This window comes from Chiloscyllium punctatum, chromosome 6, assembly GCF_047496795.1.
Source record: "Chiloscyllium punctatum isolate Juve2018m chromosome 6, sChiPun1.3, whole genome shotgun sequence".
NCBI classification, from domain to species: domain Eukaryota; kingdom Metazoa; phylum Chordata; class Chondrichthyes; order Orectolobiformes; family Hemiscylliidae; genus Chiloscyllium; species Chiloscyllium punctatum.
Genome location: NC_092744.1, coordinates 66,716,593 through 66,742,861, shown reverse-complemented (window position 1 = coordinate 66,742,861; position 26,269 = coordinate 66,716,593). Strand labels below are relative to the sequence as shown.

Sequence of the window (26,269 nt, the reverse complement as noted above, 5' to 3'; positions counted from 1 at the left end):
CATGCCTCAGCCTTATGTCTGGAAGTTAATGGTGTCATGGTGGCCGATCACCATATTATTAGCTATTCTATTCTTCACATATGTTATCCAGAAAAGTCTCAACCCAAAAGCAATAGATCACAGCAAGCCCTGGTAATGTTGTTGAAATTTTATATTATAAAACTAGCTATGTCCCTAACCATGGAGTGCTAGTGCAGCCGCAATACTGGACCCGATCCAATTAGGTTTGAAAACAATGCCCAGACTAAAACTGGTCACATAAAGTGGGCTAAATCCATCCTGGCCAATTGCAATCCCAATGGTCTACCCATCGCTGCAGGAATTCCTCAGAGTAGTGGCCTCGGCCCAACTATTTTCAGCTGCTCCACAGATGACCCTCCTTCCATCATAAACTTAGACATGGAGATGCTCACCAATGATTGCGCAATGTTCAGCATTATTCAGAACTCCCAGATACTGAAGCAGTCTATATTTTCAATTGCAACAAGATCTGGGCAATATCCAGGCTTGGGCAGACAAGTAACAAACACACCACACAAATGAGACACAAATCTCAAATAAGACACAATCTGATCACTGTGTGCCTTGACATTCAATGGTGTTACCTTCACTGAATCACCAACTGTCAACATCCTGAGGATTACAATTGACTAGACACTCAACTGGACTTACCAGATAAACACAATGGCTACAATAGCAGGACAGAGGCTAGGATTACGTTGGTGAGTAACTGACCTCCTGACTCCCCAAAGCCTGTCCATCGTCCACAAGATGCAAGTCAGGAGTGTGATTATTCCCCACTTGCCTGGATGGGTATAGCTCAACAACACTCAAGAAGCATGACACCGTTCAGGACAAAGCAACCATTTGATTGGCACCACGTTCACAAGTTTTGTCTCCTTTAATTGTCAACATTCAATAGCAGCAGTGTACACTATCTACAAAATGCTCTGCAGAAATTCACAAAAGATCTTTGACAACATCTCCAAAACAATAACCTATCTAGGACAAGGGCAGCAGATACGTGGGAACGTCACCAAGTTCCCCTCCAAGTCATTCACCATCCTGCCCTGGAAATATATCACTGTTCCTTCACTATAGCTGGGTCAAGATGTTAGAATTCCCTCCCTGTTGGCATTGTGGGTCTAACTACAACATGTGGGCTGTAGCAGTCAAGGGCACCTTGGGACAGGCAATAAATGCTGGCCAGTAATACCCACATCCCACAAGTGAATTAAAAAAAATCACTTGTGTTCTTTTAGGTATCTACAGAAAAGTGTTTAATATAAAAGAGAAACCCAGCTCTCTGTTTGAAATTTGTGATTTTAGTATTGATTGTATCGGGCATTTTTTATAAATTTGATTTAAATCCAAATATAGTGCTACTTATCCTTGTTGTTGAAGGATTTCATATTGCTATCCTGTCTAGAGTGGTGAAATCCTCCTACCTTAAATATAGGTGCTGTTATGTCTGAAAAGAAACTCCAGTTGCAAGACTATATTAAGATTTATACCATAGGGAATTGATAGTGGAATACAAAGAGCATGTACACTTATCACGTCACATGTAGTGCTGCTGTGATTCAAATGAAAATATGTGACTTACAGTAGTTCAGTGATAACCTTTTCAAATGTTTGCATTCTTAACTTGTTACAGAATATGGTATCAAGTCTCACTTTAAGACTCAAATCTCTTAATATTTAATTTTGTGCTTTTAAGTGGTTGATAAGCTACAAGCTTACATGGCAGGAGCTGGAGTGGCATTACGGGTATAATTGCATGTGGATGATGATTTACAGTGTAATATGTGCGTTAAGAGCATACACTCTGTTGAAACAATTGGAAATGGCAACATGCTAGTTTGTGTTTTGCCATAGATGTCACATGGACTTTTAAAATTCTAACCTGTTATTTTCTTTCTAAAGGAAGAATCGCTCAAAATGTTTTTGGAAGCTGTTACCCTGGATTATGACAATGCACCTTATTGCGACACCTGTAATAAAAAGACTAAAACAAAAACAGTAAGTTTTCCAATCTGTTGCCAATGACAGCTTATATAATTTCATAAGCAATTGGCTGTTAACAAAGGGGCGTGATGACAAATAGAATACAGACAGCTGGATGGATATGGTCAGTTTTCTTTCAACAAGAAATCATCTCCACGAAACTTTAGTAATGTTGGATGTCACTTAGAACCAAGAAGGGAGTGTATTATTACAGCGTGACAATTTAATACAGGCAGTTTTCATTCAAAATGTAGACACAAACAACATTTAAAAAGGAAGTGGATATATTTGTAATATCTTAAAAACATTGACCTAAGTCCTCCAATCTGGGTCGGCATCCCTGTTTACCAAAGCAAGTCAGGCAAAATTTCTTACATACCATTTTATAGTTTTTTTAGGCTGTCTTCCAAAAGGGGATCCTACAGAAACCTTTCCAGGGAGTAGCAGTGAGAATCTTCATAGAGGCCAAATGCTCTTTAAAGGGCACTAACTACTGCATTCCAGTGAGCTGGAGAATTTTGAATTCCAATTCCTGTTTGAGAAGCTATGGAGACAAAGTAGGTGGGTGACGGGTTAGGGTGGTGGGTGCCTGAAGTGATAGGTTGACAGGAGATTGAGAGATTGAGTGCATAGACTTTTGGGTCTCACGGGTATTTGGACTGGATTTTGGGGATAATCAGGTTATATTAGTATAGACAGGTTAGGTCACATGAGCATTCATCATGCCTCAGGGCTAGTCAGGTGAGGTCTTACGTAGGGGTTGGTTTAATCAAGGCAGTGGAAGTGATGAGGTTGAATCAGCAGCAATTACAGATTTGGAAAGTCAATGGGATGGTTATGGGATAATTGGTGCTGTGGAGTAATGATAGAAGGTGGGGGTCAGAGGCAAACCAGTTGGAGAAGTGAGGGGCTAGTTCATCACTTGTCAAGGTACCCAGTACTTAGAACTGTTTTAATCTGTTTAGCATTTCTAGGTAATTACCAAGGTAGGTAAGTCAGAAGCCTCCAAAGTATCTGACTGTAACTCCGAGATGGAGGCTTTTTTGAAGAGTTCCTGCACTCAGAATTGACCATCACAGACAATGGAGTAAATTTGTGGGACTACCATGATATTTCAGTCTCCCTGGAACATAATCCTTTGACATACAGTATTTCCATTTTAATTATGAATGACACTGAAAAAAGGTTTTATTTTAAATTTTCATAAGTCACCTTTTAAGAATGTTTACAGTAAATTAATCTTCTATTTTTCAGCGATATTATTTTAAACAGTTACCTCAACTTCTCACATTTCAACTAAAACGATTTGGAGTTGTCAGCAACGGAAAGCATTACCAGAAAATTCATCTTCAGATTTCAATTCCGTTGACTTTGCAATTTAACAAATCCCTGGTAAGGGTACTTGCCAATACATTTCATACTAACATTTTAATGGAAAGTAGTTTGTAGTACATGTTTTGCTGGAAGATTATGTTGTAATGAATTCTTTAAAAATATCATCATTGTCATTACCTAGTATTATTATACTTGGGTTTACATCAGGAGCAGAAGATTGGAAGTGTCATTACATAATGGCGTATTGCTAATTTTCACTGCATCATTTTAATTTGTGTACATCCCTTCATTTATAGCATTAGTTTATAGTGACAAATTTCGCTCACAGGTTTAGTTACATCAGGATTGATGAAAAGGGCACTTTATTACAGCTTTTCATTTTGCACTCAGAACAATTTACAAGATGTAATTTTGTGGGGAAAACCAACATTTTTACTGAATGAGATTAGAGTAGTAATTGGCTGGAAAGTGGACTTTGGTAGAGGTATTTACATGAACAATGCAACCATTAATGGTGATTGCCACTTCATGCAAACTATGTGCTCCAACTAGGAAGAACACAAAGTCAGCATGCATGTACTGCAGGCAAATAGAAAGACAAATGGCATATTTTTCTTTAATACAAGATGGTCCAGGCACAATCCCACCAAAGCCATGAGTAATTGTGTTCATGTATGTTGCTGTGCACCGTTTAGGTCTCATTCTTTAAAGAAGGACATACCTTCAATGGAAGCAGCACAGCTGAGAGGCTTGACTGATGATGAAAAGCTGAGTAAATCGGTCCTGTGCTTTCTATAGTTTGGAAGAATAAGAGGTGACTGCAATAAAAATTAGAAGATTCTACCGGGACTTGATAGGGTAGACACTAAGAGGTTATTTCTGGTGGCTTGAGATTCTAGAGCACGGGAGTACATTTGCAGTGTAAGTTGTTGATCATTTAGAATTAAGATGAGGACCTTCTCTCAAACACTGAATATTTAGAATTTTCCATTCCAGAGGACTGGGATTTCCATATTAAGGATACTAAAAGTGGTGAAATTTAGGATGGAAATTCAAAAGATTAGCGCCCAGGCATTTGAAGACGTAGCCATCAATGATAGAGTGATTAAAAAATGAGGATGTTCAAGAGATCAGAATGAAAGGTGCTTTGGAGTGTTAGAACTGAGGGCTTGCTTGATAAACTGAGATTGGCCAAACGTAAACACTGTTACTGAGGTGGAAACAGGCAACCATAGTGATGATGTGGATGTATGATTGAAACCTCATATCAGGGTCAGGTTTATATATAGAGATTGTTTCAGATAATCATCAGAGAGAAAAATGACAGACACATAAAGATGTCTATACAGCTTGTCCCACACTAATGTGATGTCTTGTACGTCACAACTTGTGGGCATAAGTGGTCTTTTTCTAGTTGGCAAGATATAATGAGAGATGTGTCTCAGGTATCAGTGCTGCGGTCTCAATTATTTTCATAATTTATAATTGACTTGGATGGAGGGATTGAAGTGCGGAAGTTAACTTTGCTGTTGACTCAAAGCTGTGTGGTAAATTAAGTTGTGATGAGGATGTAAGTAGGCTACAAAGGGCTATGTACAGGGGATGTCAGTGGGCAAAGATCATGCAACTGAAAATGAAAAGTTGTCTGTTTTGGAAGAAAAACTACAAATATGAAAGATTGCAGAGCTGTGAGATGCAGAAAGATCTGACTGTTTTGGACAGGAGTCACAAAAGGGACAGGAAGTAATTTGGAAATCATGTTACCATTTATTGTAAGGGTAATTAAGTACAAAAGTATTGGGTTTCTGCTACAATTATGCAGGACATAGGTGAGACTGTCTGGAATATTATGTACGTATTGGTCTCCTTATTTAAAAAAGAAAGCAAATGCTTGGAAAGCAGTTCAGAGAAGTTTTGCGAGATTAATACCTGAAATGGATGATTTGCCTTTTGAGCAGAAGCCAGATAGGCTAGATTTACATCTGCTGGAGTTTCAAAGAGTGAGAGATGATTTGATTGAAACATGAATGCCATTGATGAAAAACCATAGAATCCCTAAAGTGTGGAAACAGGCCCTTTGGCCAGACAGGTCCACACTGACCCTCTGAAGAGTAACACAGACAGAACCATTCCCCTACTCTCTTAATTTACATTTCCCCTGACCTACACATCCACTGAAGCACTATGGGAAATTTAGCGTGGCCAATTCACCTAATCTGCATATCTTTGGAATGCGGGAGGAAACCAGGGCATCTGGAGGAAACCCACACAGACACAGGGAGAATCTGCAAACTCCACACCAACAGTCACCCGAGGCTGGAATCGAACCCAGATCCCTGGCACTGTGAGGCAGCAATGCTAACCATGGAGCCACCAGGCTGCCCTAAAAGTACGGAATCACCAATTTAAAACAGAAGTGAGGATAATTTTTTTTTGAGTTTTGTTAACTTTGGAATTCTCTTTCTCAAAAGTCAGTGGAAGCAGAACCTTTGAATATTTTTAAGACAGAGGTAGATACATCCTTTAGCAGCAGGGAGATGAAGGATTATGATGGTGAGATGGGAATATGGTGTAATGAGATCACCCATGAATTAAATCATGAAGTGTGTTGGAGTGGCCTACTCAGGCTCCTAATCATATGCTCCACCCCACTAATATTATCTCCAGGATGAAAAACAAAATGGCCTGCACAGCTTCAAATAATCATTCTTCATGTTTTGTTGTCTGTTTTGTTGAGTACTTGATATCAGGGGTGCTAGTAAGTATATGAAACTGCTACACCAAATATTATAAATGATTTGGAATGTTTCACAGCACTTGATGGCTTATTTATAAAGTCAGCAGAGTTTCATAGTCCAACGTATTAGGCAAATGTTTGCATATGCAATCCATTTACAACATTTAGTACTTCAAGTGTATTGCTTATTCTGAACCAACTTGATCTGAAAATGTCATGTTATACAGTGAATATAATTCATTTTATATTTACTATTGCTTTTAATTCAATTTCTGTACAGGATAATGCAAATGAATGGCGTTTCAAACCAATAACAGCCAAGGTAAGAAATTAATGAGTAAGAAAAAAAAATCATAGTACAATAAGCAATTGATTCAATTGCTATGTCACCCATTTTAGACTATTGCTAAAAGTTAAAACTCCCCTCAGCCCCAAACCAACACCCCAGGATCTTTAATGGAATGTTTGATATTATATATTTAATTTCTAGAACTGTAGTTATTGCAGTATATATAGTAAAGTTGTTTCAAATATATGGTTGATGAAATAAAACTTTTCTTATGCACATTTGTTTTCTGTATTAATACTGATTTCCATGGTGATTATGATGATAACTAATCCTCGTGTGTCAGCAAGGATTTATGGAAAGGAAATCAAGCTTGTAAATCTATTGGAATTTTCTGATGCTATAACTATAGAGTTGATAAGGGGAAGCTGGTGGAGATGATTTACTTGGACATTCAAAAGGCATTATTTAAAGTTGCATGAAGAAAAAAAATCATATTTAACATTAAAGTGCAAGAAGTAGGGAACTGACTTGAATCATGAACTGGTTGACAGACAGGAAACACAGAGTAAGGATAAAAAGTTCTTTTTCCAGGTTGCACTCAGTGATTAGTGGGATACCCCAGGGACCATTGCTTGTATCCCAGCTATTCACAATAGAACATAGAGCATTACAGTTCATAATAGGCCCTTCAGTCCTCAATATTGCGCCAACCTGTGGAACCAATCTATCATACGCGATTCCATTTTCATCCATTTAATTATCCGATGACCATTTAAATGCCCTTAAAATTGGCAAGTCTACTACTGTTACAGGCAGGGCATTCCACACCCCTACTACTCTGAGTGAAGAAACTACCTCTGATTTCTGTCCTATATCTATCAAAGCTCAATTTAAAGCTACATCCCCTTGTACTAGCCATATCCATCTGACGAAAAAGACTCTCATTGTCCACTCTATTTAACCCCCTGATTATCTTGTATGTCTCAATTAAGTCACCTCTCAACCTTCTTCTCTCTAATGAAAACAGCCTCAAGTCCCTCAGCCTTCCCTCCATACCAGGCGACATCCTAGTAAATTGCCTCTGAACCCTTTCCAAAGCTTCCACATCTTTCCTATAATGTGGTGACCAGAACTATACGCAATACTCCAAGTGCGGCTGCACCAGAGTTTTGTACAGCTGCAACATGACCTCATGGCTCCGAAAATCAATCCCTCCACCAATAAAAGCTAACACACCGTATGTCTTCTTAACAACCCAATCAACCTGGGTGGCAACTTTCAGGATCTATGCACATGAACACGGAGATCTCTCTGCTCATCTACACTGTCAAGAATCTTACCATTAGCCCAGTACTCCTTATTCCTGTTGGCTCCTTCCAGAATGAATCACCTCACGCTTTTTCACATAAAACTCCATTTGCCACCTCACAGCCCAGCTCTGCAGCTTATCTAAGTCCCTCTATAACCTGTAACATCCGTCAGCACTGTCCACAACTCCACCGGCCTTAGTGTCATCTGCAAATTTATTAACCTATGCTTCTATGCTCTCATCCAGGTCATTTATAAAAATGATAAATAACAGTGGCTCCAAAACAGATCCTTGCAGTACACCACTAGTAACTGAACTCCAGGATGAACATTTCCCACTCAGCCACTGCCCTCTGTCTTCTTTCAGCTAGCCAACTTCTGATCCAAAACACTAAATCACCCTCAATCCCAAGCCTCTGTATTTTGTGCAATAGCCTACTGTGGGGAACCTTATTAAATACCTTACAGAAATCTATATACACCACATCAACTGCTTTATCCTCGTCCACCTGTTTGGTCACCTTCTCAAAGAACTCAATAAGGTTTGTGAGGCATGGCCTACCCTTCACAAAACTGTGTTGACTGTCCCTATTAACTTAGAATTTATCATAATCTCAAAGGGACTATCTCTTACAACTTTTTCCAACACTTTACCCACAACTGAAGTAAGGCTCACTGGTCTGTAGTTACCAGGGTTGTCTCTAACTCTCCTTCTTGAACAAGGGGACAACATTTGCTATCCTCCAGTCTTCTGGCACTATTCCTGTACACAATGATGGCATGATGATCAAAGCCACAGGCTCTGCAATCTCCTACCTGACTTCCCAGAAAATCCTAGGAAAAATTCCATCCAGCCCAGGGGATTTATATCTATTTTCAAACTTTCCAGAATTGCTGGCACCTTCTCCTTGCGAGCTTCAGTCCTGTCTAGTCTAGTAGCCAGTATGTCAGTATTCTCGACAACATTGTCTTTTTCCAGTGTGAATACTGATGAAAAATATTCATTTAGCACTTCTCCTATCTCCTCAGACTTCATGCACAACTTCCCACTACTGTTCTTGATTGGTCCTAATCTTACTGTAGCCATTCTTTTGTTCCTGATATCTTTACAAAAAGCTTTAGGGTTTTCCTCGATCCTATCTGCCAACAACTTCTCCTGCCCCCTCTTGGCTCTTCGTAATAATCTATTAGTGGTTGAGATGAGGAAATTGAATATAATATCTTCAGGTTTGAAATTGGCAAAAATTGGGTGGCAGAGATAGCTGTGAGGCAGATTAAGAGATAGAGTCATAGAATTCCTACAGTGCAGAAACAGGCCATTTGACACATCAAGTCCATACAAACTCTCTCAGTTTAAAGACTTAACAAACTAAACTCTTTTTGCTTGGGTAAAGCCTCTCTTCTGAACTGAAAACTTAATTATTCTGGACTGAGGTCAAAAGCTAAACAAAGGCCCAGTCTGGGTTCTCATTCTGTCATGAACTCAGCACTATAGACATTCCATCAATTAATACCAAAATAGGTTGCTGGCATTTTACAGAATCACATGCATTCTTAGAGATAAAGCATTTGGGGCAGTGTTCCAATTGACTTGGTGACCTTTTAAAAAGTAATGACTTGCAAAACTGAATCTAAAATTTAAGCTTGGTATGTTTCAAAAATTCGAATTCCAAAAATAATGACAGTATGTTATCCACATTTATCACAGGAGTGAAATGGGACTTCAGGTTCTGCTTTTACTTTCCTTGTTGTTATGGCATTTTGTTCAGCAGACTTGACAAGGAGACAATTGCACATAATACAATGGATTTTTTTTGCTGGAGCATAGAGACCTTATCCTAGGACAATAAATGTCCCGCGAATGAAATACAAATTGAAGCCAGATGGGTAGTATTACTTAATTAGTGGAGGCATTATGCTCACATTTTTCCAAAAACCAAGAGGTTAACTTTGTCCCTCATGAAAAATGATGGTAACTCACTCGACCTACTCTGCATGGGATGACAACCATTTTGTGAAATTATAGTGTTGTTGACACTTGATCCAACATGTTAAGGTTCCATCTTCATATTAATGTCAAAGACTTGCAGCCTCTACCTGTAAGTCATGAATTTCTATCCATTACTCATGTTCCCTTTTCTGTTGCTGTTCCTATGGTCCCAGTGTGTTTCGGTCTCTATGCTCCCCATTCCTGCTATTTTGTTGGAACCCCTTTAAATTGCTATTAATGTGCCCACTTTACCCAGGAACCTAAACCTGGGAATTCCCCATATCTATACCCTCTCCATGTAGAAATTAGAGCTATCATCACTTGTTTGAAGCTCCTACTTTCAGAGCTCCCTTTGACTGAAATCCCACTCTCCTACTTGAAGTTGTTAGTTTCACAATTTCCTCAGCACCCCAATACAATGAAACCTAGTCCCAGACTTGTGCTTATTGCTTTCCCCAGATCTCCATTGATATGTCCCCGATTAACCCCCTGACCATTATTGATGAAACCTCCATGAGTGACAATTTCCTCTGGACTGATCTGGCAAGGACAGCTCAAACTACCCTGGGCCTAATCTCTTGATCTATAGTCTCCACATCACATTGACTAAACTACCTGTAATCCCTGAATCTCTGCACTTGATCTGCAGGACTGACTGTGACCCAATCTTCAGACTGTAAAGACAGAAATTCCTAGGCTGTGATAGAATCAAATGTTTTACCGTGGCCAAGCCCTGGATTGTCACCAGATGAGTAGCTGACTGACGATACCTGCTGATTAACTGTAATTCTCCTTTACCCTTGACTAATGACTCTTTCCCTTTGACCTTCACTCATGCCCATTTGCTTTAAGCACAAGCAATGTGCTTGCTGCAAAGGCTGCTGGTATATGCTGCAGGTCTGACATTGACTTACCTTACAGCAGCATGCCCACCCTATATCTGACTGACAGATGGAGTGTCAGTGCTCCACACTGTCATTAGCTGCCTTTTTCTCTTTAAAATGCAATGTCAGCCACAGAGGCTGGCAGCTTGTAAATCAGTGGTATAGGCTCTGTGTGCTGAGAAAGCAATGTGCACCATGCAGAGGCTGCTGCCTAAACTTGAGTTGAAACAAGCAGGCACTAAGAAAGCAATGTGAAGCAAACACAGGTGTCAAGCTCCAGGTAAATGAGTGAGTACTAAGAAAGCAAGCTAACATCTACAGGATGTGCGTGCTCCTGTCAATGCAAAAGCATCCTGAGGTTTGTGTCTCATTAGTGTCTCTGAGCTTCAAAGTAGCAAAAGCTTGATGTGGTATTTGAGTTAGTCTGAGAGCAGGCATGTTGATATGGTGAGGGAGGTGGTTTGCTGGTGCCAACTTGTGCGGAGGAAGGATTGAGTTGGTTGGTGGGCATGGTGCATATAGGAATGTCAGAGGAGCTGTTGGATGAATTGGGGATTTAATGAGATGCAAAGTCTTGTACTTGCCACTCTCGGCAAGGTTCTGAAGTCACCATTTAGGGCTCATAGGCAAAATAGGGAAAACTTCTCTGCACATCAAGAATCTGTCATTTTTCCCCCATTCTCACTGTGCATTGGCACCATTGTCACCATTTCTCACACCAGTCCAGAGAGGGGAAACTTTCTTCAAGACCACCCTGTTTTGGAACATGATCGGATTCTTGGGGTCTAATCTCCTCACCTTGAAAAGCACAGGAAAGGTGGCAGAAGAGAAAGATGACCAGGGTTGTTGGCATCAGAGCTTGCTTTCTTAGTGCTCACTCATTTACCTGGAGCTTGACACCTGTGCACCACCACAGAAATTAAGTTCAATATGAGAAGGACTTGCTGCCCCATTACCAAATGGGAGCCTTAAGTGGACCAATTAAAGCCCTTTACATGCCAATGCCATGATTAAAGGCGAGAACAGTGGCAGTCTTCTGAAAAGGTAAAACTGAAAAGTCAGCCTTCCAGGTTACTTGTGGGGCCTTGAGCTGCCACAATCTGAGAATTATTTGGGGAGGCAAAAGGGATTGAATGGCTGAGAGCCAGAAGGTAACACTGAAAGCCAACTTCATGCCTTTGTCTATGAGAACCTCCCAATGCACCTGTAATGGTAAACAATGCACTCACTCCTCTGGGTTATTGTGCCATCTGATGCTGTGACCTCTGATGCTCACAGTGGCTGCTGGTCTCTTATTGGCTGGCAGTTTCTTGAAGAGTAAGTCATCATTGCCCTGGAAGTGATATGGGAAAAAAGCCCACTGTGTGAGCACTTAAACATTTAGTAGATACATGATCTGTTTTCCCATGTGCATTGTTTAGGATATCCCATCTGTTTTTTTTCACACTCACTCTCACATGTAGAACTAAGAGCAGAATATTCTTCATGTGAGTTGCTTTCGTTCCTGGAGTTTCATTTCTTGTAGAGGTTGGTACTTTTTGCTGGAAACCATTCTCGAGGTACTGGTAATTTTCACCAATTCACCCAAATGGTTATTCTTTAAATGGTTTTCTATGTAGTGAAGCCTGGTAATCCAGGATATTGGACTATGATATTGAAATAACTGCAGAGGCCTGTATCCCATCACCAAGTCACTTTTAGTTACATGTGCACTGAACACTGGTTGTGACCAGCCATCTCCGAGTTAGTGCCTGACATCAGGAGACTTTCTGAATCCCCTATTTATCTCTGTCAGCCAAGGCTTCCTGATCGGGCTGTTAATCTGGGCCAATCAGGTATCTCCATGCAATAAGATCCATCTGCTTCCATTCACTACACGCCTCCCCACCTGAGTCTGGGAATTTATGCCTGCTATTTCTCTGGTAGCTTCTCCTGGGAGATTTTTGCCCAGCCAAATAAAACTGACAGTGTCTCAGAATTTGAGGAGGTTTGGGGCCGTAATGTTCCTTAACCAAATTAATCAACTCTTGGTAGCTTTTTATGTCTGGTGTCTCTGGGAAAGTTTAAAAACCTAATAACTGAAAATGCTGCAGGTCCACAAGCAGCCAGAAGGATTTGTCTACATTTGTCGGCATTTCAACCCGACCTGAGAATTAATCTTTTTTCTTTTCATCTGCCCTGATGTGATTTGCCTGGAAAATATGTTGCATTCTTTCCATATACTGGGCCCAGTTTTCAATGGCAGGATCGAATGAGTCAAGCTTCCTAAATAATGGCATGATGCCAGAAATGCTTATCGCCAATTCTTGCGAGTGAATGTTCTTCAGGCATGTACTGTTTTCTTCTAATGCCATTGAAATATCTGCACAGAGGTATCCTGTCACCAAATCACCATTTATTTCATGTGTACAGTACGCTGGCTGCAACCAGCCAGCTCAGAGGCAGTCTCTGAAATCTGGAGACTCTGTAAATCTCCTGTTAATCTTTGTCAGACAGGGCTCCCTGATTGTCCTAGGCCAAATGGCCCAAATCAAGGATCTCAAAATTAATAAGAATCACTTGGTCCCATTCACTTCAGATATGCATCACTTCAGCTAGATGTAAACGGTCATGTAGCAGTATTTTTAAAAAAAAGGACCAGGAAAACGTAACATCTGGCAATTTATTTTATCCTGTTGAATCAGGCATGTGATGTGAAAATTGACATTTGTCTACATTTCAATTTGTATTTTTATAGTGCCTCTAACATAATAAATTTAACATGAAAATGTGTTCATTTTGAAGGATCAAAACAGAAAATGTATAGATCCTGAATTCAAAGCACAATATGCTGGAGATATTCAACAGTTAGTCAGTTGAAAGGACTCACCTCAGGTTTTATCCTTCATTAGAGACCTGGAGTATCTTTCTGAAATGACCATCCCCTCCTTTCATAGCATTGGGACACTCCATCTTTCGATGTTGGCATTCCTGCTCCAATGCTTCGTTGGTTCTATTTGCATGCCTGTCAATGTCCTGTCCTCTTGTAGTTGTGCTATGACAAAATCAGTCACCGCAGGAAAAGTTGAAGTTGTATGTAAGAGAATCAATATTACTACAGGGAAAGAAATCATCTCCTGTTTTATTTCTCTCCGTCTTAGGGGGAAAAGTATGAGCTGTTTGCAATATGGCACCACGATGGGGAATATGAGAGTGGCCACTACTATGCTGAAATCAAATGTGGAAATTGTTGGTATATCTTTAATGATGAAATGATTAAGGTAACAACAATCAGTAAAATATAAGTTTATTTTGGTGAAAAAGTGAAAATAAGTGCGGAGTGAGTTTTGTGTTCATAAGACGAGCCAGTCTGGAAATCTGTATTTTTTTAACCACACATTCCTCAACTCAATTGCTGATTAACATAATTGGAATCTTGCTGGAACAGACACCTACAAATGTAATATTTAAGCATTGATTACAGGCAATTTTTATGAAGCTCCAGACAGTTATTTCCATTAAAGATGTGGCATGTACTACTGATGCTTGACGGTAGGTTTCAGGCTGAGGCCTAGGGAGGACCCAATACTTCTTAGACCTAGCAATGGAGGTCCAGGTGAAGAAGCTCTAGAGTGAGAAACATGACTTGTACCCAGAAGAAAGAATACCACTTCCTCCCTGTCCTTCTCTTCTACAGAACCTTGAACTGTTAAGACTGGTATCCTCATGTCGTCCTCCAGTTCATCCAGCAGGATCAAGGGGGACACTTGCAAAATGCCCATTACGAACATGCCCTGGGGTGGCAGAGCACGTATTTGTCTTAGGTGAAGTCCCCAGGAATACATTTCAATAATGTGAATATGGTTTTTGACAAAGATCCTCTTCAAATCGGAATACAATAACAAAATGACTAGATGATACTTAACTGGCATATAAAGCAAATACTGGATTAATGGTGCTGGAAGAGCACAGCAGTTCAGGCAGCATCCAAGTAGCTTCGAAATTGACGTTTCGGGCAAAAGCCCTTCATCAGGAATAAAGGCAGTGAGCCTGAAGCGTGGAGAGATAAGCTAGAGGAGGGTGGGGGTGGGGAGAAAGTAGCATAGAGTACAATGGGTGAGTGGGGGAGGGGATGAAGGTGATAGGTCAAGGAGGAGAGGGTGGAGTGGATAGGTGGAAAAGGAGATAGGCAGGTAGGACAAGTCCGGACAAGTCATGGGGACAGTTACTGAGCTGGAAGTTTAGAACTAGGGTGAGGTGGGGGAAGGGGAAATGAGGAAACTGTTGAAGTCCACATTGATGCCCTGGGGTTGAAGTGTTCCGAGGTGGAAGATGAGGCGTTACCTATATAAAGCAAATACTTGGTTCATACAGTTGTGTAATGTAATATTTATTTGAAGTAGTCAGCTAATGTTTTATGAGGTTTGTTTCACATTCCTGTATATAAAGTTCCTGTTGAGTTGCACAATGGAAACATATTGTGACCCAGTCCATTTCCAGATCCACCTACATGCCCCAAATACACCCCACACTTAAATATAGTTCTACTTTTATGCAACTTTGTTAGTTGCATTAACAACCCAACTCTGTGAGCATCTCTGCCTTAACAGAAGTTTTTGTGAAAACGAAAGTGGAAAATCAACAATTACATAATTGCCAATTTTGTTCTTCTTAATATGGGAATAGTAAATGTTTATCGACGTTGGCAGTATTAGTATTTAGAAACTTGAATGGAAGTTATCAAATATGCACTGAAATAGACAAATAAATCCCTTATAAACTTGTAAACTCATGTTACCTCATAAACGTATTATAGTTTCTATTATAATGTTCTGCTCATCAAAATGGAGGTGTTTATGCACCCAATGTACCCTATACACTCTAAATGTACCATTGATTAACTTTCAGTTTTAGGTATCATCGTAATAGTTTTGATGTATCCAATTCTTGAACTCTTGTACTTTAATTTTGTTTTTGGTCTCCTTTTGTGTGGCTCCTGTGAATGTCGTTTTAGCGAAAGAAGAAGGAAGATTCTTTCAGGTAGATATCAAGTTTATTTAATACTCAATCCAAGCTGCGAGCATTTGTTTGCTTTGAGAAAAGTAAGGCTATGAGTGACTCCAACGAGCTATTTAAAATCCTGTTAGATGCTAAATTGGATAGCCCCCAAATTTGAGTTCAGCATCATTATAGCCGATTAAACTCTGTCCCGAAGCAAACGCATTTTCTGCTCCGTGATAATTATAAAGATGCTGGCATGCAGCCAAATGCTCAACACATTGTTGAACGGCTGCATGTGTCAATGGGGGTGTTCGATTTGAGTGAAGTACCATTTAAAGTTAATTTATCCTACTTAAAATTGGCCTGCTTCAGTAAAAGAGGAGGTGCCTTCTGGGTAAAACATTTTAAATAAGACGGAAAAATCATGGCTCTGTTTTTTTCTGAGAGCAGCAATCACTAATGCTGCTTTGCTGTTTCCGCATTGACCTGTTTTACTCTGCATCTGTCCCACAATTTCCGGCTTCAGCTTGCAATACTGAGGTCCCAGAAATGTGCAGCATATCTTTAACCTAGCTGAATCTTCGTAATAAAGGACAGGTTGGGGAGGCCAGGCAATGTCTCTTTTTTTAACAGCACTATCACCTACCAATTGCACATCATCGTATCGTTCCAATCACTTCTCGAGTGCAGCACAAAATCCTATAAGCATTTAACAAAAGCACTCAGATCCTGCAAACACCAAGTTAGTCCAAAAACTCAGCATAAAAACTGTAGAAAGTAAGAAGCAATTAATCTACTTGAGGTGCCAGAGGAAGAGGTGGAGGCTGGTACAATTGCAGCATTTAAAAGGCATCTGGATGGGTATGTGAATAAGAAGGGCTTAGAAGGAAATGAGCCAGGTGCTGGCAAATGGGACTAGAATAGATCAGGATATCTGGTGCGTATGGATGAGTTGGAACAAAGGGTCTGTTTCCATGCTGTCTAACTCTGTAACTCGATAACTCAAAGTTGTTGATGATACCTTTAAATAGATGTAGTGGGGACTTAATAGTGCTGCTGAATGTCTGTGTTTAAAAGAAGTTGTTAACTATTATGAGACTCCAAAAATAGCAGATCAGTTGTCAAATCAATATTAGTTGTTGACTGGCATCACAATCTGCCATGTCTGCATCCTTCTTGCCCATTCACATTGACCGATGCTAATGTTCTCACCAAGTTGTTGGATGAAAATAGCACAGTTTTTTTTTGCATCTAAACAGTCACCTAAACTGAATTTTGTAGCCATAATGTTGTGCAGTAGGTAAATTGTGCAGAAATTGTTTGTGATATGATTCTGCATGGGAGAAATTACAAAGTATTTAAATCAGCTTTGAAAAATTAGGTTGATAGGCCAAGTCATTGGAACTTTGCAGAATTTGATATGAAGAATGCAAAATCATATGTATTATTGCAAATCATAAGAAATGTTTTCTGTATTAAGTTAATTGTTTAATATTTTGCAGGTCAAAAACAGCCTACCTGATTATGTACAGAAGAGAAAATAGTGAGGTACAGTAATTTGTACAAATAAAATGAGTAATCTTGATAAATGGCTAAATAATAAAATATCGCATTGTGCTGTACTGAAGAGATAAAATTTACTTTTTTTTAATTTTATCACATTAAAACTTTCTGCACCATTCCATCTCATGTTGGCCTTGTTCTTCTAAGTGGGAGAGGTCACAGGTTTGGAAGGTTTTGTCACCCAGGAGCCTGGGTGATTTTCTGCAGTGCATCTTGAAGATAATGGTAAGCGTTGCTGTATCAGCGGTGGAGAGAGTGAATGATGAAGGTGGTGAATGGGTGCTAATTAGATAGGCTGGATGGTGTCAACGTTCTTGCGTGTTGTTGTGATAAGTGGAAAGTATCTTATGACACTCCTGATTTGTGCCTTATAGAATGGTGGCCAGGCTGAGGAGTCAGGAGAGGTTATTGTAAAATTCCCAGCATCTGACCTGTTCTTATCCCAGCAATATTTATTGGATGGTCTAGTTTAGTTTGCCATTGATGGTAATCCTCAAGTTGTTGATAGTGGGGATTTATGCAATCAAAATGCCATTGAAAATCAAATGGAGATGGACAGATTCTATCTTGCTGGAGATGGCCATTATTTGAAATGAATACTACTTTAACAGTCCAAGCTTGTATAGAGTCTAACTCTTACACAAATGGACATGGCCTGCTTCAGTATCTGAGGATTCATGAATATAGCATAGGACAACCATCAGTAGGCATCTCACTTATGACCTTATGGTGGACAGAATATCATTGAAGCAGCTGAAGATGTTTGGGTATAGAACATTACCCTGAAGAACTCTTGCAGGCATATCCTGGGACTGAGATGATTGATTCTCAACAACCAAATTGATCTGGAGTTGTGCTTGCTTGTGTGGTGATTGTAATAAGGTCAGCCAACTGGGCCTCATAGAATGAGTTCCCTGATTGGGACTATTCACCTGGTCCAATCAGGGAGCCCTGGCTGATAGATAACAAGAAGAGTTTCTGAGATTCTGGCACTCTGATACCTGACTCTGAAGGTAAAGCCAAGGCCTCTTCAAGCATAAATAAACAGTGACTTGGTGATAGGATATCATCCTCTTTAGAGTTATTTCAATTTGATCCACTGGAAAGATTTCATCTTTATTCCAGTTAACTTACGTCTTATAGGGGTCCTTGTTGCTATGTTCAGTCAAATGCTGCCTGATATCAAGGGCAGTCATTGTCACCTCCCCTGTTGAATTTACATCTTCCTTTTTTCTCTCTCTGTATTGACCATGAACTAAGTGAGAAGCTGGTTCTGATGGATCCCAAACTGAGAGTCAGTGAGCAGGTTATTGCTGGATATATGCTGTTTGATAGCACTATTAACATCCCTTACCATCACTTTATCAATGACTGAGATAAATTGATACATTAGTAATCGACTGGGTTGGACTTGTCCCTACGTTTTGGGGTCAGGACAGACCTGGGAAGGTTCCACATTGTTGAGGAGATATCTATGCTGTAATTGTGTGGAATAGCTTGGCAAAGTGTGTGGCCAGGGTCTAGAGCCTGTATCTCCAATATTATTGTCAAAACGTTATCTGAGCCCATACACTTTGCAATATTCAGTGCCTTCATTGGTTTATTGATCTTCACTTGGAATGAATCTAATTGGTTAAATATGATTTCAAGATAGGATACACCAAATTACTGAGTGAGGATGGATGAACAATCTCCCCTTCTTTATTCACTTTATTCCATTAGTTAATTGCACCAAGATTAATGTAAAAATAGATCCCTTGTGGATGCCTTGCTCCAACACCGATGTGAACTGATGTTTTTAATGGAGACAATTTTAAAAGGTCTTCTTCATTAACAAAGTGAGTTTATTAATTTCTAAATGTGAGAAGGATTAGTAACAGCACACACACACTACAAACAGAAGTGATTTCAAAAGAATATACATTAAAAAAACAGATATTCCGATAAGTCTCATAATTGTTCATGAAGAATGAACACTTGCAATAGAGGTTATTGGTCATGTTGATGGTAACTGAACAGTTGGTTTCACAATCCTTAGTTTTGCAGATTGATTTTGATTCTGTGGTTCTGATTTCCTGTGATTGAATTCCAGAATTCAGGATAAGTGATATTCCATTTATTACCTATTTTCTTTTTAACTGGCTGGCAGCACTTGAAGTGATAAACAGTCGTTCCCTGTAGCATTGGGTTAACTTCTCTGACTGTGATCATCACAACATGCTAAACCTTGAATCCAGACTGGTACACATCAAAGCATTCAGTCACACTAGTACCCTCCAATAGAGTTGAAAATGGCATTTTAACCCCTGACCTTGCATTGTTTTCAATATGTCTGCAGTTTGGGACACAATCCTTCAGGAGAGGTTTTCTGTTGAGCATGGGAATGTCAGGCCTCCATTATCTTTATCATCACAGACATCACAATTCAACCCTTTTGAAGTTACCTCTTCCCTTTTGAATATATTGTTCTTCATAGTTCTTTTCTTATCCATACATGTGAAATTCTGAGTGTCTGTCTCTCTAGAAGGCCAATTAATTTACATCTGCAACCATTTTTGGCTGAGTAATGTCTTTTGGAATCACAACTTAAAAATATCCACAGTAATTCAGGGCTCTGACCCATTGGCAGAGCACCTATTTTTGACTGATGTCATTAGACTTGATGGCCTGGAATCAACGTTGAGGTCGACTAAAGGTAACTCCCTCCTGACTGTTTATGACTTTACTGCTTTCTCTATCCTACTGGTGGAACAGTAATTCAAGATTTATATATTAATTACATTTCAATTCCACCTGTTGTCTTGGTAGGATTTGAATCCCACTTAAAGGGCATTAGTCTGGGTCTATAGAGAATCTGAACAGTAACTTTACTACAATGCCACCAATTTCTCAATAACTCCAAGCAGTGGTGTAGGATAGACTGAGTTAACTTCTTAAATTGCAGCTGAAATAGATGTTAATAACCCTTTGTAAGTTGGATTTATTGCTAAAGAATAGTAAAATTTGGTGGAGAATGTGCACTAAGAATTTCTAAGAATCGATTGGAAGTCTGGGTCGAAGAGATTTGCTAATGCAGCTAGGGAAGGGTTGAATTAGGTTACCAGGGGGATGGATGCCTGCGAGGGAGCTCAGATTCGAGGGAAGAAAAACTCAGGATGTGTGATCAGTAGCCATGGAGCATGCCCTGAGGTGTTGCTGCTTGGTGTACAACATAAAGTCCAACCTAAAGATGTACAGCACCCAAACAGACATGTTGGTCCAACTTATCAACCAGATATCCTAAATCAATATTGGCTAGAATTTGGTCCATATCCCTCAACCCTTCCTATTCATATACCCATCCAGATGCTTTTAAAATATTATAATTGTATGAGCCTCCATCACTTCCTTCATTCCATACACACACCACATTCTGTGTGAAATAGTTGCCCTTCAGGTCCTTTTAAATCTTTTGCTTCTCACCTTAAGCCTATTTGATGTCCCCTACCCTGAGGAAAATACTTTGATTATTCACCCTATCTATGCCTCTCATGACTTTATAAATCTCAAAAATGTTCCTGCCTCCAGGGAAAACAGCCCCAGCCTATTCAGCCTCTCCCTATAGCTCAAGCCCTCCAACCCTGGCAACATCCTTATAAATCTTTTCTGAACCCTTTCAAGTTTAACAAGATCTTTTCTATAGCAAGGAGACCAGTACTGAATACAGTATTACAAAAGTCTCTGAACCAATGTCCTGTACAGCCACTATATGACCTCCCAACTCCTATAATCAATGCACTGACCAATAAAGACAAGCGTATCAAATTCCTTCTTCAATATCCTGTCTACCTGTCTCAAGGAACTATGAACGTGCACTCCAAAGTCCCTTTATTTGGCAACACTCCCAGGACCTTACCATTAAATATATAAGTCCTGCCCCGATTTGTCCAACCAAAATGTAGCACCTCACATTTTTCTTGATAAAAATCCCTCTGCCACACCTCCAACATGGAGGACCTTCAGATCTGGCGACAAGCTGAAGTCACCAGGTACACAGTCTGACTTCCACATTAAGAATCTTTGGTATTTAGTTTGTTCACAGTAAGTGGTGATGGAATAGGAAGCTGCAAATAATTTTGGTAAGATCTGGAGTTATTAAGATCACCACCAAGCGATGATATCCCTTATTAGGTCACTTGCTGCTGCTGTCTGGAGAGAATCCCTTCAATATTGGGGTTTAAAAATGCAGAGTTGCTCCTGACATTGAGAAAAGTCTCAGGTGATTCTGCCACCTTACTTGACATAGCCCATGTCATTCAGACCTGGAAAAGATTCTACACAATCTATTATATTGTGTTCACTCATCAGTAAATGTACTTAAAAGCTAGTTTATTAATTCACCCTTTTCATTACATATATTACATCTAAAATAGCCTGTTGTCTAGCTGGCACCTCAACATGCTGCTCAAGAGAACCTTCACTAACGTACTTCAGAAACTCGTTTTCCACAGCTTTAGTGCTCAATCTCTTTAACCAATTTATATGCAGATTGGAGTAACCATGATTACTGTGTTGCCCAGGCTACATGTTTCTCTCATCAGTTAATTCATACTATGTCTCCAAACCATCACTCTTATTTGGTGGCCTATAAATAACTCTCACCAATGTCTGCTACCTTCTAGCAAACAGGTTCTACATGCTTTCCTTCCAATCCATTGATCCTCATTTAAAATCCTGATGCCATCTTATTTGAAGAGTGTGACTCTACCTCCTTTTCCCACGTGTCTATCCTTCATAAATGTTGGATATCCTTGGCTATTCAGTTCCTAGCCTGATCACCGTGCAGCCATGTTTCTGTAATGGAAATTATATCATAACCATTTTCCTCTATTTGTGACATTAGATCATCTCTCTTGATGGGTGAGAGGAGGTTTGTTTGGAGTATAAAAGTGGAGAACCATTTGGAACAATTCCCCATTGATTTGTTTCTGCATCACAATTTCTTTATAATACATTCTCTGCAAAGTATTTCTTTTCTTCTGTGACCAACAACCAAAGTGTTATGGTTTTAGTTGGTTGTGTTTCCAGTGCTACCTTTCAGATGATTACAGCCTTTACTGTTGCTAAGTGCTGCATTGGTTTTCATTTTAGTGGTTTATAACAAATCAGGAATATCTCAGTTAACCAATTTCCACAAAGCTTTCAGAATTCAGGCTCCAATTTGTTTCAAATGTCTTTGACAAAAGCAAGGGAACGTTCAAAGTATATTGTTGATGTGGGGACTGTTCGTTTTTCACATGACAAAAAAAGATATAATGCTTCTGTTCCTGCCCCTGTTCATAACTCCTTCCATTTGCTCTCAGCTAACCTACTATCCCTTGTCAGAATTGAAAATTCTCTAGTGATTGTTTTTACAATAATATTAAAAAAAAAGCTGAAGATTTTGGAATGAAGTTTCCATATAACACAAAAGCTGACCTTGCCGTGGACTGCGAATCATAGTTCTTATGAAAGTTTTGCCTGTAAAATGAATTAGATGAAACATTTACTTAGCAATGACCTTTGTTGCCTTTATTCCCTTAGAAGCAAGATAACAATTCTCAGAACTGTCCACGTATTTTTGGAGCAGATGCTGGTTACTGTCAACAGAACATAAACCAGTACTCTTTGGAGAGCTAAATAAATACATCTGGCAATTTTATCCAAAATGTTGGAAGCAGTCAAGGTCCACAGAAGAAAAACTTTACATTTCACCAATCATAGTCTGGAATGCCTCTGATTGTATGTTGAGACTTTGAGTTGTAATATTGTGTGTGCCTTATGTATGGTCGCTGATGGAATTGAGTTTACATGTAGGTAGTTGTACCCACTTGTTATCATGTAACAACATATTTGTTATATTCAACCACTTTAACTGCCTTAATAATGTTCATTAACTGTTCTGCAGGGTCCAGTTCTTAATAGAAAACAGAAGTATTCCTGTGGGACATTAATAGTAAGACACAGTTTAAGGCTACTTTCGAAGTAACATATTGATTTACATGAAAAGTTTTTATTTTAAGAGGAACAAGTAACAGGTTAAGTTTTTTGATTTATTATTTTCATTATTCCATAATTGAGTAGTACTTATATATATTTGTCACATTGTGATTCAGGTAACTCAACTTTTCCTGATATACCTGTATATTTTAAAACAGAACATGAGAATAGCTTTTGTGCGACACCAGCAACAAGAAACAACCGTGAAATAAATTTGTAACAGTGTCAGTTATGTGAAAATTACAACAGACCTTCAGATTGGTGTGTTTTGTTTTTAGTTTGCCTTTTTATAAAAGCTGAAATTAAAATAAAAGTGTGAAGACTAGTGTTATTGAGAGCTGTAGTAGAAATGGTACTCTCTGCAAAAGCTTAAACTTGCATATATTTAATAGGGTCTCTAATTCAATTTACATTGCTATGCTGGAATCCTCAAAGAGGTGATGACAGATTTATTTTTAGAGATTATGACTTACAGCTCAGAAACTTGATCCAAGTGCTGGGATGCACCTGATGGGGCCCCATTACTAATTTCAGCTGAGTATCGAGGGTTAAGCAGAAGTGTCCCCACCTCAAAGCCACATTTCAGGTGCCCACTGAAAAGGGAAGTATTCACAGACCTGGTAAATTAAGTCATAAACTAAGATGACTCTTTTTAAACTAATTAAAATCTACTAATAAGTTTAAAGTTCACATCTGGCTTTCTCCCTGCTATTTATAATTTGCACTTCCAACCTATCCTTCCAGGACTTTTTACAGTGAAAGTTATGGACATCAAGCTGAAAGTTAGTGTGGGAGATGATGACCTAGTGGTAATATCATTGAGCGGTAAGCCAGAGGCTATGGGACATGAGTTCAAATCATAGCATACTAGCTGGTGGAATCGGAATTCAGTTTATCAATGGGAAATTATAAAATAGCCTCCTGTTATATGACACAACCCTGTCTGCTAGATCTAAAAGGGTCCAATGTTGGACTGTCGTAGATTCAGGATAGATGCATTCAGCCAAGATCTGCAGTCTAACATGGGAAATCCATTTGGTGTAGGTGCAACCATTTACTGGGGGAGGAGGAGGCACTTCTGAATCATTTGCAGGGATTGTGGAGGGTAGGGGATAGTTTTACCCTCCAATGCTAAAGGATTCCTCACAATGAAGCCTGCAATTTGCTCATGTATTTCCTCTGAAATCTTTCCCTGCCAGAGGAGCTCTCTGGCTATAGTCATGCCTGGTACAAAGGAAGGTGGCAGAGGTTGTTGAGCTTCAGTCATCTCAGCAGAGGGCATTATTGCAGGAGTTCCTCAGAGTAGTGGCCTAGGCTGAACCATTTTCAGATGCTTTTAAATGACCATCGTTCGATGATGAGGAAAGCTGTTCAATGATGACTTTGTTATATTCAGCACCATTTGTGAATATGCAGATACTGAAGCGATTTGTGTCCATTTCAGGAAGAACTGGGCAATCTCCAGGTATTTGCCAATGAGCTGTATGTAACACCCTTGCCACAGATGTGCCAGGCAATGATCATCAGCGACAAGAGAGAATCAAACAATTGCCTCTTGATATTAAATGGTTTTAAAATCTCTGAATCCTCCTCTGTTCAATAACCTGTGGTTACCACTGATGAGAAACTGAACTGGACCAACCATATAAGCGAAGCCAATGGTCTAGTAGTATTATCAGTGTGCTGTTAATTCAGACATCCAAGTAATGTTCTGGAGTCTCAGGTTTGAACCCCATCATGGCAGGTGATGGAGTTTCAATTTAATTTTTAAAATATCTAAAATTAAGAGTTAATGATGACTATGAATCTGTTGTCAATTGTCAGAAAAACCCATCTGGTTCGCTAATGTCTTTTAGAGAAGGAAACTACTGTCCTAACCTGGTCTAGTCTAAATGTCACTCCAGAGTCAAGATTAGAGTGGTGCCGGAAAAGCATAGCAGGTCAGGCAGCATCCGAGGAGCAAGAAAATTGATATTTCAGGCAAAAGCCCTTAATCAGGAATGAACCTCATGCTGTGCTTTTCCAGTACCACTCTAATCTTGACTCTGACCTCCAGCATCTGCAGTCGTCACTTTCTCATACATGTGACTCCAGACCCACAGCAATGTGGTTGATTCATGATGGTCTCTGGGCAATTAGAGATGGGCAATAAATGCTGGCCTAGCCAGTGATGTCCTAATCTGATTAATTAATAACAAACAAAACTGTGGGGTACCAGGGTAGGTCAGAGATTGGCATTATGTAGGGGTAAACCTTCTCTTGAATCTTCAAGGCAGTCAAAATGTTTCATTTTTTGTGGATGGGAGTGCTATTCTAAACAAAGTACAGTCAACTTTATTATTTATTGTGATCTGCTAATGTGGACTATGATAAAGTAAAGTCTACCTAAACATAAGTGTTAGAACAGATAAAGGATGATAGGTGGAAATAGGCCTTATGTTAGCATAAGGTAAAAACAATGACTGCAGATGCTGAAAATCAAATACTGGATTAGTGGTGCTGGAAGAGCACAGCAGTTCAGGCAGCATCCAACGAGCAGCGAAATCAACGTTTCGGGCAAAAGCCCTTCAAAAGCCCTTATGTTAGCATAAGCAGTCTGATGAGTCGTGGGTGATTGATGGTTGGGCACAGAGTGATGTGGAAGGAATGAGTGGCCAGAGGGAATGTGTGAGTCCAGTGTGTGAGGAGTGAGAGCTGGGATGGGGTGTTTTTGGTGTCATATTTTAAAAATGGACTTCAAAACATCGCCAGAGGTAGGTATGTGCCCAATCTACAGCCCTCCGCTTCCACTCTTATTCTGCGATTGCCTCCTCCATTCTCCATGGAATCCCACCACTCCAGAATGAAAATCCAGCATTCCAGGCTGTGTTTAACTGGTTGGGTTTGTGGAGCCAGGAAAAGGCCCATTTCCCTGCTTCTAACGTAGGGGCAGAAACCTCAGCCGTAATGTTTTTTTTTCTTTTGGTGATCCATTCTCTTCAGCAAGGCTTCCAACTAAGCTGAAATGTTGAGGTTACAAGGGAACAATAGTCAATTTGAAGTTCCATGCACATTCAGACAGATATAATCTCATTACAACATTTGCCCTGTTTTTTCAACACCTCCCCCATCCCTGCTTTTACAGATATCTCACCTGCCCCCATTTTCAAATGTGTTGC

The 26,269-nt window shown here is 39.6% G+C and overlaps 1 protein-coding gene across 2 annotated transcripts in view; it reads left to right on the top strand.

Annotated features, from left to right (window-relative positions):
* LOC140479043 (ubiquitin carboxyl-terminal hydrolase 47-like) overlaps positions 1–23,357 on the top strand; it is a 32,859-nt gene extending 9,502 nt beyond the window's left edge. For both annotated transcript variants that reach the window (XM_072572834.1, XM_072572833.1), the window contains exons 6-12: positions 1,927–2,022; positions 3,262–3,399; positions 6,360–6,401; positions 13,691–13,810; positions 15,544–15,569; positions 17,033–17,078; positions 22,656–23,357. In XM_072572834.1, the coding sequence (XP_072428935.1) occupies positions 1,927–2,022; positions 3,262–3,399; positions 6,360–6,401; positions 13,691–13,810; positions 15,544–15,569; positions 17,033–17,078; positions 22,656–22,751 (564 nt within the window). In that variant the 3' untranslated portion in view covers positions 22,752–23,357. The remainder of the gene's footprint in view (positions 1–1,926; positions 2,023–3,261; positions 3,400–6,359; positions 6,402–13,690; positions 13,811–15,543; positions 15,570–17,032; positions 17,079–22,655) is intronic.
* Positions 23,358–26,269: the final 2,912 nt, after the last annotated feature.